The sequence below is a fragment of the Typopeltis vanoorti genome, chromosome 12, assembly GCF_054136105.1.
Source record: "Typopeltis vanoorti isolate ZY-2024b chromosome 12, IOZ_Tvanoo_1.0, whole genome shotgun sequence".
In the NCBI taxonomy this organism is placed as follows: Eukaryota; Metazoa; Arthropoda; class Arachnida; order Uropygi; family Thelyphonidae; genus Typopeltis; species Typopeltis vanoorti.
Window position 1 is genome coordinate 97,257,212 of NC_143560.1, and position 17,194 is coordinate 97,274,405.

Genomic DNA, 17,194 nt, shown 5'->3' on the forward strand with positions numbered 1-17,194 from the left:
AAATTTATTATTATTATTATGATTATTATTATTATTAACAGAGAGCCCTCCAGGGAGTCTGGAACTCACCTGAGATACTGATTGGTCAATAGTAGGATACATCAGTCTCTGCACCCCTTGTGCAATGAGATTACCATACATTCTTTCCACCTCTGTTGAATCTTCTCTGTTCAGACTGAAATTATATAGCCTTGTCAACTGAATCGCCACTTCAGCTCAACACACTTTTAGCATCCATCCTGATATCCCATCAGTGCCTATTGCTGAATTCTTATTCTGTTTGTGCAACAGATCAAATGCCTCCTTCTCCACATACACCTGAGTGTTTTTTATCCAGTAAAGAGATAGCAGAGTTCAAACAATCTCTTGTGCATCTGTCATCCTCACACTTCTGCATTCAGTAGAGTTATTCTTTCATATTCGTTCTTTCTTTTACTTGCAGCATAACAACAGAATTCTTTGGGGTTGTCTTTAGCTTTCTGAGCCATTCTCTTTTCATAACAAACGTAGCTTTCCATACAACAGTTGTGACTCTTCTGGGCTGCTCCTTATAATTATCATAACTGAAAGCATCCTTATGCATGCGATATTCCTTTCATATCATCTTTTTCTTATGTTGCTTAATTGGATTACACATCTGTTTCACTCCTACTCTATTTATTCTTCGAACTCTTCTGATATTGCATCATTTAAGTATTTTTTAAATACTTCCCACGCACTGTCGATATCCTTCCCATCCAATAACTGATACCATGGTAAATAACCCAGCACATCCCTCAGGTGATCATAATTTCCTGATTTGTAGATCAGCATGTAACCTTTTCTGCATGGAACATTCATAAACTTAGCCACTTTCCAAGTGAGTACTGCATGATCACTGAAACCTCCTCTGACACTATAATCAGATTTAACACTCTTTGACCATGAGTTCCTTCACATGCTGTTTGAGGAAGTTGTATTACAACAGCTGAATAAATTCAGTTTCATTCTCCTCATGAGATTTTACCAATTGGAGGCAGAATAGTTATGTCTAACTGAAACCCCTATCTAACACTATAATCAAATTTAACACTCTTTGACCTTGAGTTCCTTCTGTCACATGCTGCTTGATTGTCTCACAACATCTCAATAACTTCAGTTTTATTCTCTTATGAGATTTTACTGCTACCCAATCAATGTTTGATAATTAAAGTCGTCCATTATGATTACTCTTTTTGCCTTTAATTGGTGATGCATTTCTACGTCACTAGCAACTGATCCACTAAGTCTGTAACAACACCCCACTATATATTTGATCTTGTTAGACTCCACCTCACACCAAATGGCTTCAAATTCACTGCCACTGATAAACTGTTACTAGTATTACAGTCCTAGGTCTCAATACTAATTGTATTCAAGTTATCCAGTATTCTTAGCAGCACACCTCCTCCTCTCCTTTCCTGTCTATCCTTTCTAAAAAATACTGTATCTTTTATGCTCAATATCAGTTAGTATGCTTCTGATATCCAAGTCTCACTAATGCTTACAATTTGAGGTACCAGCATATTGACTAAGGCAACAAACTCTACCCCTTGTTTATGACACTCCTGGCGTTCCTGTGTCGCACAAAATACAGATAAGAGAATACGAAAAGGGGGATGGGCATTAACTTGAAAATAATTATGAGAGGAGAATGATTTCCATTTTGTGTTTGTCTGGATCAAACTCATCAAGCATATGCAAAGATGTCTACATAAATAAGACACAGTAAGAATTGAATACATTGGGTACTCCTGATACCCAATGTATTCAATTCCATCCCTATTATACATATCTAATCTTTCCTTTTACTCGCTCAACACATCCAAAAACTTGCATCCATTCCTTCTACACAGCCTACATCAAATCATTTGCTATAATAGCTCTTCTTTTTAATTCATTTTTATCATATCTAGGTAATTACTTACTATTTTCACTTTCTCACTCTTGACTCTCACTTCTTCCTTATGAAATCATGGGTACATATCAATACTTCAGTGAAAAAAGTTATTAACCTTCTCTCTCTGTACAAATATTTTAACATTAACCATGTACAGGGATGTAATTACACTCCATGTATTTTCAGTGCAAAATATAAAGAAAAAACTTTGGTAAAACTTCCATCATAGAATGCCAATCATAGTATAGATTTCATCAGTATCATGCCAAATACGAGGTCATTTGTATTGCTGTTTGATTTCTGGATGCATCGTAATGATCTCTGGTTTTCTATTAGTTTCACACACACAATCATGTTTATGATTCAGGAATTATTCGTTTGAAACAGTCCATTGCAGAGCTTAGATTTTGAGTTAGTATTACTCTGGCAATTCCTTCTTTCTCAAAATACCTGAAAGTGAGGAACTTTTTGGAGGAACATTGATCCATCTTCTTTTCATTCTTGAGTTTCTATTCAGATACACAACATTTTCCGGGATATTCTCAGCAGAAGAACCAGCTGCTGAAGCGTCACAGTATCTATAGATTCCGCATTTGCTTCTTCTTCTCTTAGATATACACCACAAATGAAGAATATATTCTTTAGTAACATTGTCAAAAGCTGAGAAATCGCTATCAAAAATATTGTTTTCTAATTCCGCATCTGAATCATCATCATCATTGCTTGGCATATCTGATGAAGCAACTAATGACACTTCCTCTAAAAGATCTCTCAACTCGGAACTGGTATGATGTCTTTTTCTTCCTGTCATAATTATCTAAAATATTCACAGTAAAAAAATATTCTATAAAAGTTACAACAAAAAACTAAACATATCACAAAACAAACTTACAAACTTAGTAGCAATGAGTAGTAGTAAAATAAGCAGTAATGAAGAAAAACAGCAACAAACAGCAGATAATACTTCATAATTACAAGCCAATATCAAATATGAAAACCATAAACACTTACCACTAATTCAATAAAAAACATATCTTACTTCTTTGAAACTCAAAGACTGAACTGAAACTGCATCAAATCATTTTAGAGATAATGAAATTACACTACAGTGTACACCAGTAAGCTGAACAAAAAATGACTAAAAATGAAGAAAAATATACATACTCATTCAAGAATCATATATAGTTCCAAAGCGAATATGGTAGCAAAGCAAAAAAATATATATTTCAGGCAACAGGAATGTAAATACAAAGCAAACTATGGAAAAATACTAATGCAGCTGCTTACAAATACCAGTTTTTGTATGGAGAATATCAGGGTTCATATGCACCTGTGTACACGGTTAAGCACTCAGGTGCCTTTTGAAGCCTTACTACTATATTCAAATTCACTGATTTCAATGAAATTGGTGAATTTGAAATCAGTGATTTTTTTCAAAATGTGTGCGAAACATATCACAGATTGCATTCCTAAGAAAACTTTGGAAATTTTCCATTCAGCAACTTTATGTTTTTATTAGCCTGGGGTGTGTTTGCACCCCTGTACACAGAAGGTTAAATACCTGAAATGTGGCTGAAGTAGATTAGTATACAACCAGAAATGCTAAAATATGAAGATAGAACATTTTACAATGGCTGCACTGCACAGTTCAGAAGTATTATCAGAAAATTGAATTTTGGATAATTGGAGTAGAACTCTCATACCACACATCTCTAAAAAAAAAAAGGAAACTAAAACTGAATGTGAGAAATATAGAGAAATGTACTTATAGAGTACCAGGTGTGATGTATGGAAGCATACTTGAGAAGAGGCTAATCACAGGTATAGTTTGTTTTCACAAATGGGACTCTGGCAAGGTAATAATTACTGTCTTAAAACATACCCTTCCTAGTTGGCAGAAATGCTAACTAGACCTCAAGGTGGTAGATTTTTTTTTTTTTTGTCTGGTGGGTGAAACACTGCCCTGCTAGTTCATGCTTTCCTTCTTTCTTAATCCTCCTCTTCTACCTTTTTTATGGTATTGAGGTTTTTTATTCTTGCAACTGCAACCATCTCAAGGATAAGGTGGTTGGCCCTATGCCTCTCACTGTGTCCTATGTCTATAGATGCATATGCTCATGGGGTCGGTTTGCCTGTTGTGGGAGATAAAAAACCTGAGTTTCCGGGTTTAAAAAACCTCCTACTTCCATATGAGACCAGCTAATTCACCTTTTGTCAAAAGAAGTTAGTTAGAGGTTCATGCTTTCCATACCATAAATATTTAACTAGAGAGTCAGTATCTCCTCTATTTGAAGGTGTAGTAAGGTAGTTTCCACAGGTCAGCCAGCAGATGAGTTGGTTACTCTTCAGGATGCTTTCCAATCAGTGAGCAGATAATCTTTCTACTGCTTACTTTGCCAGGTTGTGCCTGGAAGGATATTGGGTATAGCAGCTTTTGGGGGGAAGGGGCACTGTCCAAGGACACACTTGGATTGGTCTGCATCACCTATGTGGGAGCAGCAAATTCAAGACCCCTGCTTTATGCCCTATCTTTAACTACTAAAAAATTTTAATCACTGCAGTAAAAATCTCTTTGTTTTTGCAAGAGATTTTTGCTGATCTGACTTCACCAATATCCGAGTTCTCAGCGTTAATATCAAAGATATGCACCACCACCTACAGACATCCAAATCTGCACTAAACTGCAGTTGGCATCCTCTTCAATATCTTACCTCAACTTTCCCCACTACATCCTTCACAAGGTCTTTTGTAAGAAAGATGACCTGTACATTTGTCAGATCTGATATTCCATGCCTAAGGTTATCGGAGCGGATTCTCCTATATAGGATCTACTTTGGCCCAAGATATCCTTACCTCACTTTGTTGCATTCATTTGCTGCTTCTTTCATTCTCCTAACTTCACTGTCCTATATAACTATCCCTAAAAGTCAGTTGCTTACAGTTTAATTACCCCCAATGGTGAGATAATTTTCTTAGATGATTTCCACATCCCCAATTCAGACTGGCTTCCCTTCTCCAACTTTACAGACTGCACTGGAAGAGAAGCTGAACTGTTTGCTGTCTATAATGATTTAACAGAAATTATTCACAAATCCATCAGAATTCCTGATAATTGTCATCATTCTGCCAACATACTGGACCTTTTCTTAGCCAGCTCTCCCTGCAGATATATTGCTGATGTTAGTTCTCCTCTTGAAAACTGGGACCATAACCTTATTTATGTTTCATTTTTACAGTTGTTATTCTTTCAGTCATTCTTAACCTTGCATCCTGATTCTCCCTAGGATGAGTGCTGTTATCTCACTCAACCCTTGACCCTTATCCAAACTGTAGTTCTCCAACAATTGTGCCAAAGGAGTCCAAGCCAAAACGAATTTTTGGCTTGGACTGAATTTAACATACCACAGCTTGCAACAACTGCAAAAAATAAAAATAAATAATAATAAATAAATAAATAAAATAAAATAAATTAAAAAGAAATATATATATATAAATTTAAAGCTGACTTTGTAAGGACCAAATATACTATGCATGTCTCCTGTTCAAATGGCAGTCAAGCCTTCTGGTCCCTCGCCGAGGCTGTGATATGCAGCTGATGTCCTATTCTACATTTCCACTTCTCTCTCTCACATCCTGATGGAGAACTACATATTTCCAAGGCATTCTCCTCATCTTTAGGAGATGTTACTATTATAACATCTCCTAAAGATGAGGCAGACCTCTTGTCATCATCTATTCCATGGACTATTTACAATATGCATTCTCTGAAATTTCACCAGAAGAACATCAGAATAATACTTATTACCCTTGATATCAATAAATCTATTGGCTCTAATGGTATTCATCCAGTTATATTAAAAGATTATACTCTAGAACTTACAACTGTGTTATACTTTCTCTTCTAGCTGTCATACTTATCTGGCATCTATCTTACTGCTGAGAAGCAAGCTTTTATTCAGCTGGTATCCAAAAAGGGAGATAAAATTCAACCATCAAACTGTCACCCCCTATTGCTCTAACCTCAATGCTTTAAAAAAAAAAAAATGGAAAATGATATCAATAGCCAATTGCTTCAGTACTTGGAGATATGAGAGTTGTTTGAAAAGTTTGGTAATTTCTAATAGACAGCAACACAGTTTGTTCATTCATACCAGTATCAGTGTGTATCATCTTTTTCATGACCCCTAGCAAAATTTTAGCCACATGCGACGCATAGTTCTCATTTGGCAAACATTTAAAATGACCATGTTCACATTTTTCATAAAAATGGAGAAAAATGAGTTTCGTGCAGTGATAAAACACTTTTATTTGAAGAAGTGGATGGTTGCGCAAATCAAAGTTGAGTTGGATGCAGTTTATGGGGACTCTGTTCCGAGCAGCAGTCAAAACGGACAATGCCCACTGAAAGAGCACGGAAAAGAGCGAATGTTTTGTCAGATGGGAAGGTGATGGTCACTGTTTTTTGGGATTCCCGAGGAATTATCATGATAGACTATTTGGAAAAGGGTAAGACAATAACAGAAGTCTATTATGAGTCATTGTTGGACCATTTAAGGAAGAACTGAAGAAAAAACGGTCAAGATTAGTTGTTAAAAAAAAGTGCTCTTTCATCAAGACAATGCACCGTCTCACACATCAGCCATCACAGTGGCAAAATTGCTTTAATTGAGGTTCAAATTTGTTCCACATCCACTGTATTCTCTGGACTTGGCCCTGTATGACTTCTTGTTCCCAAATTTAAAAATTTGGCTCGGTGGAAAAAACGTTTCTTCGAATGAGGATGTCATCAAGACTGTCAATGACTTTTGCATAATTTGACAAATCCTACTTTTTAGATGGGATGAAAAAATTGGAAACTCACTGGAACAAATGTGTAGACATCGATAGAGACTATGTTAAGAAATAAAGATAATTTTTTCCAAAAAAAAAAATGTGTTTAACTTATTTTTTATCAAAACTTTTCAAACAACCCTCATACACCAAGTACTTACTTAGTGATCAACATTTTGTCATTTTCATTTTGTCATTCTCATTCCATAGTAGATCTAGCCAACTTCACCCTCCTTTAGACACTGGCCATGGAAAAGTTTGGAGAAACTCAAGCTGTACCTTTTGATATTTCCAAGACATTTGATCAAATATAGCATTATGGCCTTCTTACCAAGTTACCATCCATTCTTCCTTCTCTTTATGAATGGTTTGTCAGCTTCCTCTGCAGTTTTTCATTGCAGGTTATAATGGTTGGTCTCCTTTCATCAGATATTTCTCAGTCAGTGCTGCTGCACCTCAGAGCTATGTGCTTTTACTTAACTCTTCCTCCTATACATGAATGATCTTCTCTTTATCTGACATTCAAACCTATTCCTATTCATAGTTTTTAGTGATGACAATACTAAAACTATGAATAGGTTTGAATGTCAGATAAAGAGAAGATCATTCATGTAAATTCAGTGACAGAGGGGGGTCATCAATTAAGTAAATTGCACTTTTTCATTTTCAAAACCTTGTAGTACTTAGGTAATTAGCTCTTCAAGATCTTTAACTAATACCTTAAACATTGATCTACTTGCCATTCTCAATTAGGATGAGGTTGTAATTTGCTCTTTCTCAAGTTTGAATGTTTTGCTTACCAACCAGGATCAATTTTCTCTTCTTGGGTTGACTTTCACATCTAGCCTATCCTGGCACAATCACATCAGGTAGCCTCTTCAGCCTCCAAAAATGGTATTCTTTTTATCTAAACACTTCTTTCTTGCTCAATTCCTGACACTTGATAAAGCTCAAATCCACCTGACCTTAGAAAACTGTTCCCACATTTAGGGTGCTGCAAATAGGACCTCTATCATAATGCCTGATTATATGAGAAGAGTGCAATTTACTTAATTGATGACCCCCTCTGTCACTGAATTTCTCCAGTCACTTTCCATAGATGCTCCATTTCCACTTTATCTCTTTTCTGGACACTTATTCCACTGATCTAACTACTACCAATCATCCACTTTCTTCTAATCACATACAAGCATGAGTAGCTGCTCGTTCACACCCATATACAATCCAGTTCCAAACTCATCCAACAATTTTCATCCTCTGACTTTATTCAGTACACCCTGCTGTTTTCCCCATTCTGTTTTTCCTAATGGTTACAACACTCAAGTCTTCAAGAAACGCATACAAAAATTCTTCTTTCTTTTACTACTTGCTCCATGCATACCACTGTCATGCCTTGGCTCTTGGGACTTCTTTTGTATGTGTGTGTGTGTGGAGCTGATTTAAAAAAACAAAACACTTCTGTTAGCTTGGGTAAAAAATTAAAACAAGAATATAATTTATCCGGTATAATTTGCTCTCCTTTTCTTGATCATTGTTTGAATATAACAACTGATAACTTATATTTAACAATATCTTACTTGTTTCTAAGTAATTGAGTAATTTTCATCTCTGTAATACCAGTTCTTTCATATATATACTTCTCTAATTCTCCTTTTCCCTGATACTTTTCACACTGATGATGCCTATCTTCAGTTCTTCTGACACTGAGTTTCGAATTTTTTCCACATGCTGACTTTTTACTTTTCATCCAAGTTCCTTTACAAAAACTATGGGGACCTCAAAAAAACAAGGTGATGTTCTAAGCTGCATGATATTTTACCATATTGTACCATCATATTTGTTTTGGCTTTAGCTGATATAGGATACAGTTTGTTCAGCTAAGTCCGAAGTTCTCCAGAATCGCACATTCTCATTTGTTCACTATCCAGGTGAATACCTAATATTGGGCACACCTCAAGAAAATAAGGATTAGACATTGAGTCAGAAGCTCTATTTGGTTGTCCTTATTTCTTACTGGCTATGTGAAGGTCTCCTCCCATTTATCTAGCTTTGACACTTGATGAATTCATATATATGAATAAAAATTGAAAAGATTGAAACTACTGTTAAATTTTCCTTTATCTTTACTCTCCCACTCCTGCAGCTTTGAAGATGAGGTAATTAGTCTTGTGCAGAGTTAGTAGAGTCAGACAGCTTTTGCTCCTTGTAACAAAACTTTTATCCTCAAACAAGTAAACTGGTCAAAATAACATGCATAATTAACAGACAGAACAAACTTCCTCAACTGTTTATACTTAGTTGCTTCTATTGTAAATTCCAATAACAACAACAAAAACAATAACCCATATCTGATTGTGAAGAAATTGCTAGACAATGAAACATTTGTCCTCATTCGGAATGACTTGTTTGAAACAATCTAGGATAAAGTTATTTTTGTTAAAAGAGTTAGCCAATATGTAGGTAGCAGAAGATTTATTTCCATAATGCAAATAGGTTAGCCAATAGACTCATGCAGTCAGCATTCATGATATATGGATCTCGTAGACTTGATTTCTTGAGCCAGTTACACGCATTGTGCATGCCTAGAATCATTAGACTTTAGTGATCATGATTAACCACCATTGTTTTATTCCATATTTCTTTTTATTTGTTAGTTTAAAGTATTTAATTGTTTTCTTTCAGTAAAATAATACTCAGATATATTTATTTGCTAGGTTCATTCTATATGCAAAATTTTTTTGAAAAGAAGAAATCTGAAGTTGCTGTGAATACAGTAAGTAATATCTTGTGATGTAATATCTTATGTAAAATTAAAAACATTTGGGAACAGTTAATTCTGTTATTTCTGCATCATTCCAAGGGAGTGGAAAGAGGGCAAAATAATTCCTTTGTATTAGGGAGGTTCTAAGACTACAGTAGCAAATTATAGACCAATCAGTATCTCAGATGTGCTGATAAAAAAAAAAAAAGATGTGGTAGTTTACTAGAAAAATTGGTAAAAAAGAGAATTCAAGAATACGTAGATAAAAATATGATACTGTATGAGAGTCAATCATGCCTTAGTAATTTACTAACTTTTTTAATAGAGTAACAGCTGAGTTGGATAAAGGAAATGGCTACATGATGATTTTGCAAAGGCATTTAACAGAATATCACATGGAACTCTGTTACGCAAATTAGATCAAATGGAGATGGATATGACACTGGTTAAGTGGATAAGAGGGTGGCTGCTGGCGAGATATCAAAAAAGTGGAATATGGAGGAACAGAATCAAGGCACAAACAGTCTACTAGTGGTGTTCTGCAAGGTTCAGTGCTCGGACCATTGCTGTTTAATGTGTACATAAATGATATAGGAAATAACCTGAAAGGAAATATTCAGTTGTTTGCTGATGATGCGAAATTAGTTGAGTAATAGTTATTCAAGATGATTCAGAGAGCTTGCAGAACGATTTAAATAGGCTGTCAGTTTGGGTAAAAGTTAATGGGTGTCAGTTTAATGTTGAGAAATGGAAAGTTATGCATTTTGGGATAAATAGATTACAAGCTGTGTATCACATTGATGACACTGTACTCCAGGAAATAGATGAAGCTATAGATTTAGGGGTGGTGGTAGACAGAGAGTTAAAGTTTAGAGGACATATTGCTAAGGTAACCCAGAAGATTACTTTGCTAGTGAAGAACACATTAACAAGTAGAGATAAGAAAGTTGTTATTCCTCTTTATAAGCCTTTCATATGCCCCCAATCTGGACTGCTGTGCTCAAGTCTGGTCCCTGGGTTTCTTGGGGGGGGGGGGTATGAGGAAGCAATGGAGAGGATTTAGAGGTGAGTGGCCTGTGGAATGTTCCTTCTGATGATAGAATGAAGGTGTGTAGTTGCAGAAATTGGTTGATAGGAGAAATAGAGTGGATATGATAGAAACATTTAAATTGCTTAAAGGGTTTTATAGGATTGATGTAAGGGAAATGTTTTGGCACTTGGTTAGATGGACTAGAAGAAAGGATCATCCCTGGAAGTTGAATAAAGGTGTGGTAGGGGTGTAAGGATTAGAATTTTTGCTTGGAGAGAGTTGTGAATGAGTGGAATGGGTTGCCAGTGTCAGTTGCGAGTGCTTTGTCTATTAATGGGTTCAAAGAAAGATATGAGAGATTGTGTGGATAGATGGATCTCCTGTGATAAGTCTTTGGACTCCATGGAGGTGCCTGTAGCATGTCTTAGATCCTATAGAAAAGTGACATTTGTCTTTGAAACTTTGGTTTCAAAACTGAACATCAGCTTATAAGAATACATGTTTTATACCAGATTTCCATATTATTGGATTACTTCAAAGATGACAAACTCTGCCAAGATTTAAGATTTCACTAGCATTTTAGACTGACAATTTTGAATATTGGTTTTCATTGGATAACTAACAGTGTTTTTTTTTTTTTTTTTTTTTTCTTATCTTAAATACAACTTTCAAACATGCATTTTCATTTTATTGAGTACTTTTGTCCTTATAGAATCTTCCTGGTGACTGACAGGAATCAGTTAAAATACCTGTAATGCCTTCATCAAAAACACTGATAAAATGCACATTCACTATATGGACTCTTGGACTAAGACACTTGTCTTTTGGTGCTATGTACTTGAACATGTATTCAAATAAAGTAACTTTAATCAGTAGAATTGTTTATAATTAGAAGTGCTGAAAAGTACTTCAAATTACAGAATTGAGAACTCAGTGCAGGAATATATATCAGATAGCTGAAAAATATGGATAAAACCAATAATGAAAAAATGAATTATGCAAACTGTGAATTTAAAGGATTTTATACATGGCTTTGTAAACATATCCCTGAAATTGAGGTCACCTTTATCAATTTCCAAGTACAAAACCAAATTACATTTCTCTGAATCTCTGGCAAGAACCATACAATATGCCATAAACACAAAAAGACCCTATTTACTGTTCCCTTTAATGACAATTAAACAAAATAAATTATTCCCCCCTACTACTCTCAAACCAGAAAAAATCACTATTATTTCTCAGCCAACCAAACTTTTCATAATCATTTGATAAAAATCATCCAGTAAGCTCACAGTTAGTTTCCTGGAATCTACATCTGATGATGTTTTAATCAAAACAGCCACCACCTGTCAAGTTGCTGCTTGTCATATATAAAACAGGTTTTTTTATTGTTTTTATTCTTTATTTTCAATTCTTTTAAATTCATAGTTTGCACAATTTCTTTTTTCATTATTCATTTTATCTGTGATTTGCAACTATATGATGAGTATTTCTGCACTCAATTTTCAGTTCTTTATGTTCCTATCCTATCTGTCCTAGGATGTGTCGAGTCCCCTCCTAATGATGGGGACCGGCTGCGTATTAATGCAGCCAGTTCGCCACTCCTCTACTGCATCCCCTAAGGGTGATATTCATGACTGTAATCTGTATGTGTTCACGGGACCAGTTTGCGTACTTGCAGGATGAAATACCCTGTTGTCCACGTCCAGCTAACTTGGCTATGGCTAAGGAAGATCCTTGAGCTCCTCATGTTGCCGACAGGAATCGAACCTAGGATTCCTTCCCCAGGCATATGGTTGCGAAGCGCATAGCCACTAGCTTAACCTAGTGGCTATGCTCTTCGTTCAGTTTTTATGTTCAGTTTCTAATTATATACTGTCTCAGCTCTGATCAAGTCTTGTACGAAGTTATATATGAAGGTGGTCTGAAAAGTTCTTGACCTAACAATGAAAAAATGAATTTATAATTTCAAAATTATTTTTATTTTTCAACATAATCTCCCTTAAGACTAATACATTTATTCCAGCGATGCTCCAGTGCCATTATCCTGTCACTTTAGTGGTTCTCAGTGAAATCTGCAAAATACCCATCTACAGCTGCAATCACATCTTGATTCAAAGAAAAACGTTGACCATCGAAGAAGAGTTTTAGTTTTGGAAAGAGACAGAAGTGAGGGAGCCAAATCTGAAGAAAAAAGGTGGACGTTCCAACAATTCATAGTGCAGATCCCTTAATTTTCCCATTGCCGAAACACCTTTGTGGACAGGTGCATTGTCCTGATGAAAGATAATTTTTTTCTTCTGCAAACCAGGTCTTTTCTCATGAAATTTTTTGTCTAGTCTGGTTAAAAGATCGAAATGATATTTCCCAGTTATTATTTTACCTTTTCAAGATAATTAATAATCAAAATGCCTTTAGCATGCCAAAACACTGATGCCATGACTTTTGTTGCTGATAGAACTGGCTTCTGTCCACTGTTTTGACTGCTGTTTGGATTCTGGTGTGTAATTGTGAATCATCCATAGTAATAAATTGAAGCACAAAATCAGTTTTATTCTTGTTAAAACGCTTCAAGCACTGTTCAGAGATTTTCATGTGAGTGCCTTTTTGATCTGTTGTGAGCAAGCGCAGCACCAATCTTATGCAAAGCTTTTTTGTATGCAAGTCTTCATTAAAAATATATCCTACATGTTTTTTGAAATGCCTATAATTGCAGCAATATCATGCACTTTGACTTGCCGGTCATCCAATACCATATCGTGCACTTGATCAATGATTTCTGGTGTTGTTACACTTTTTGGACATCCTTCACGTGTATCATCATCAAGGCTGGTACGGCTATGTCTACACTTGGAAGCCCACTTCTTAATTGTTGAAAACAAAGGAAGTGTGCCCATAAACGTTTAGGAACTTTGAATGAATTTCTTTGTGTTAAACCTTCTTTTACAAAGAATTTTATAACCGCACGATACTAATTTTATCCATTTCAAGGGATACAGAAAACACTTTTGCTTCAGACAGCTGTATAAAGCAAACTACTTGATAGAATGACTTGCAATTTCACATGGATGCTTATGACAGATGTACCAACTTATAAAAAAAAAATCTTGCCGATAGCCTTGCCATCTATGATCGAAGCAGAGAACTTTTCAGACCACCCTCATACCATCAACTATTTAGACTTAACATGCTGGTTTAAAGTCATTATTAGGTTTCATGGAATGAATAAAATGAAATGAGCACATATAAATAATTAAGTGCAAGTTTAATTGCTCCTATATTTCATCACATACTGAGACATTGTAAGGAAAACAATATATAAATTGTAGAAACACACACAAAAATGCACAAAACAGTATGTGGAAAAAATTAGGCTAAAAGCTTAAACTCCTACAAGTACGAAGGTGCATGTAGAAGGTGCCCCTTCAACATTGCTGTTGGCTGGGAGACCTAAGAATTAAAGTTTCCCAAATCTTGGGAAGTTTAACACAGCCATAATTATAAAAATCTGGTTGGTTTTTTTCAATCTGCTGCTGATTTTCAACTCTTTCAAGTTTTTATTTGCTGTGGTGAAGCTTAGTAGTATGTTCCCATTTGTTTCTGTGCAAGTTATCCAAGGTAGCTTCAGCTAGACCTGACCTACCATACTTATGACAACAGATATGTTTCTTACGTTCTTCTGGGTGGATGTTAGCAGATCTTCCAGTTTGATCTGGAAGATCTGCTAACATCCACCCAGATGTAGAAGATCCCTGGGAGAGCAGATGAGGACAGCCAACTTTAGATGAAGTTAAAATGCAGTGTAGTGATTGTACTTTTTCAGAGTTCTGGCTATTTTTTCTGAGGTGTCCCAGATATAAGGAATAATGATGGCATTATTAAAGTGTGCATGTAGAGAGGGATGTGAGGAGCAATTAATTTGTTGATCTTTTTGGCATTGTAACCATTGGACAAGAAGGTCTGGCAAATTAATGAGAGTTCAACTGTAAGGGAAGCCTGGTAGAATAGAGGTTGGAAGCTCTTTTGACAAGGGTTGGATGACACCATATTGTTGAGAAGGGGGGGGGGTGAGTTTGTGTATGCATCTACCTGTATGGGAGGATTTCCTGCAAAGTGTTGGAAAGATGTGTGATTAGAGTATCTAGAAAAGGCAGGCTATTATTATTTTTTTTCTATAGTGAACTAGATTCTGGGGTGCTGGCTGTTGAGAGGGAGAAGAAAGGGATCTAATGTGTCTGAACCATGTAGCCAAATAGAGAACACATCATCAATTTATCTTAACCATGGTAGAAAGTTTGAGAATAGCAGTATCAGGAGCATGTTTTTTCAAAATGCCCCATATGGAAATTGGTTAGAGGGGAGAGCCCATGGCTGTATTCAATCTGCTTATAAATGGTATCTTTTCAAGGGAATTAACCAGAATGGATGGTTAAATTGAAAAGATCATTGATATTAGGGTGGAAAACATTTTTCATTAAATTTTACATTTCCGAAAGAGAGATATTGGTAAAAAGAGAGATAATATCAAAGCTCACCATGAATATCTTTATTCTTTAAAACTAAATTTTGGATTAAAGATTTAAAAAGAGTGGAATTTTTTTTATATAAGATGAAGAGTGACCATTAAGTGGAGTTAATGCTTTGGCTAACTGTTTGGCTAACTTAAAAAATGGGAAGTCAGTAACATCTACTATGGGACAGAGGGTTATTAGGTTTATGAATTTTTGATGATCTATATATCCAGTGGGGGAGGGTGCTAAACAGTTTGAGTTTTTCAACTATTTCAGGAGGCCAAGGTGTGATATTTTTTAGTAGTCATTTAAAAGTTTTCTTTTGAGAATTGGCGGGTTCATAATTTAGCAGTTTGTAAGTAGCGTGGTCTCTGAGCAACACATTCATTTTATAATTATATTCACTAGCATTGATGGCCACAAGAGCATTATCCTTATCAGCTCTAGTGATTATTATGCTACTGTCTTTACATAATTTTTTGAGCACCAGGAGTTGGCTGTTAGAGAGACAGCAAAACTTGAGAAAGGATGTAAGCTACATCAAGCCTAATATTGTTATCAATATTAGGAGACAAATTGCAGATATCATGTTCTGTATACAGCATAAAGTCTAAGGACGGAACTTGATGTGATGATACCATAAAGTTATGGCCATTGCTAAGGACGCTAATGCCTGTTCCTTTAAGCCTTTTTTACATAAAGGGTTGTGACAACTAGAATCAGCTGACTCTGCAGCTGAGAAACGGATCTACTAGGTTTGTTATATTTCTTGATGTGTTTCTCCTTTATTTTTAGAAGTTCTTTATGGGCAGATTTATCCAGTATATTAGAGAGTATAGACTAAAGAGGATTCAGAATTGGTGAGAGTTAATCTTGAAGAGAGCTAATGGCTGTACTAATAGCAGATAGTGATATATCTTCTGTTGATCTGTTCTTGAAATAAAGCAAAACTAGTGCACTTATAGATTTACGAGGGTGGTCTGAAAAGTTCTCAGCCTCGACCATGGATGGCAACACTATCGGAAAGATTTTTTTTTTTTCTAAGTTGCTACATCTGTCATAAGCATCCATGTGAAATTGCAAGTCATTCAATCAAATAATTTGCTTTATACAACTGTCTGAAGCATAAGTGTTGTCTGTATCCCTCAAAATGGATAAAATTGAGTATTGCGCATTGATAAAATTCTTTGTAAAAGAAGGTTTAACGCCAAACGAAATTCATTCGAAGTTCATAAAAGTTTATGGGCACACTTCTGCTTCATTTTTGACAATTAAGAAATGGGCTGCTGAGTTTAAACGTTGCTGTACCAGCCTTAAAGATGATCCACGTGAAGGACGTCTAAAAAGTGTAATAGCACCAGAAATCATTGATCAAGTGAACAGTATGGTATTGGATGACCGCCAAGTCAAAGTGCGTGAAATTGCTGAGACTATTGGCGTTTCAAAAGAACATGTAAGATATATATTGCATGAAGAATTGCAAATGAAAAAGCTTTGTGCAAGATGGGTGCCGCACTTGCTCACAACAGATCAAAAATGCACTTGCATGAAACAGTGCTTGAATCATTTTAACAAGAATAAAACTGATTTTGTGCATCAATTTATTACTATGGATGAGACTTGGATTCACCATTACACACCAGAATCCAAACAGCAGTCAAAACTGTGGACAGAAGCCAGTTGTTCAGTGCCAAAGAAGACAAAGTCAGTTCCATCAACAGGAAAGGTCATGGCATCGGGATGCTAAAGGCATTTTGTTTATTAATTATCTTGAAAAGAGTAAAACAATAACGGGGAATATTATTTCGATCTTTTAACCAGACTATACAAAAAAATTCATGAGAAAAGACCTAGTTTGCAGAAGGGAAAAAATCATCTTTCATCAGGACAATGCACCTGTCCACAAAGGTATTTCGGCAATGGGAAAATTATGGGATCTGCACTATGAATTGTTGGAACGTCCACCTTTTTTCCTCAGATTTGGCTCCCTCACTTCTGTCTCTTTCCAAAACTAACTTCTTCGATGGTCAACATTTTTTCTTTGAATCAAGAGGTGATTGCAGCTGTAGAAGGGTATTTTGCAGACCTTTCTGAGAACCACTACAGGGACAGAATAATGGCACTGGAGCATCGTTGGAATAAAT

The 17,194-nt window shown here is 35.7% G+C and overlaps 1 protein-coding gene across 4 annotated transcripts in view; it reads left to right on the forward strand.

Annotated features, from left to right (window-relative positions):
- LOC150101039 (uncharacterized) overlaps nucleotides 1-17,194 on the forward strand; it is a 592,625-nt gene that overhangs the window by 457,361 nt on the left and 118,070 nt on the right. For all 4 annotated transcript variants that reach the window (XM_090401634.1, XM_090401633.1, XM_090401632.1 and 1 more), the window contains exon 21: nucleotides 9,463-9,521. In XM_090401634.1, the coding sequence (XP_090257760.1) occupies nucleotides 9,463-9,521 (59 nt within the window). The remainder of the gene's footprint in view (nucleotides 1-9,462; nucleotides 9,522-17,194) is intronic.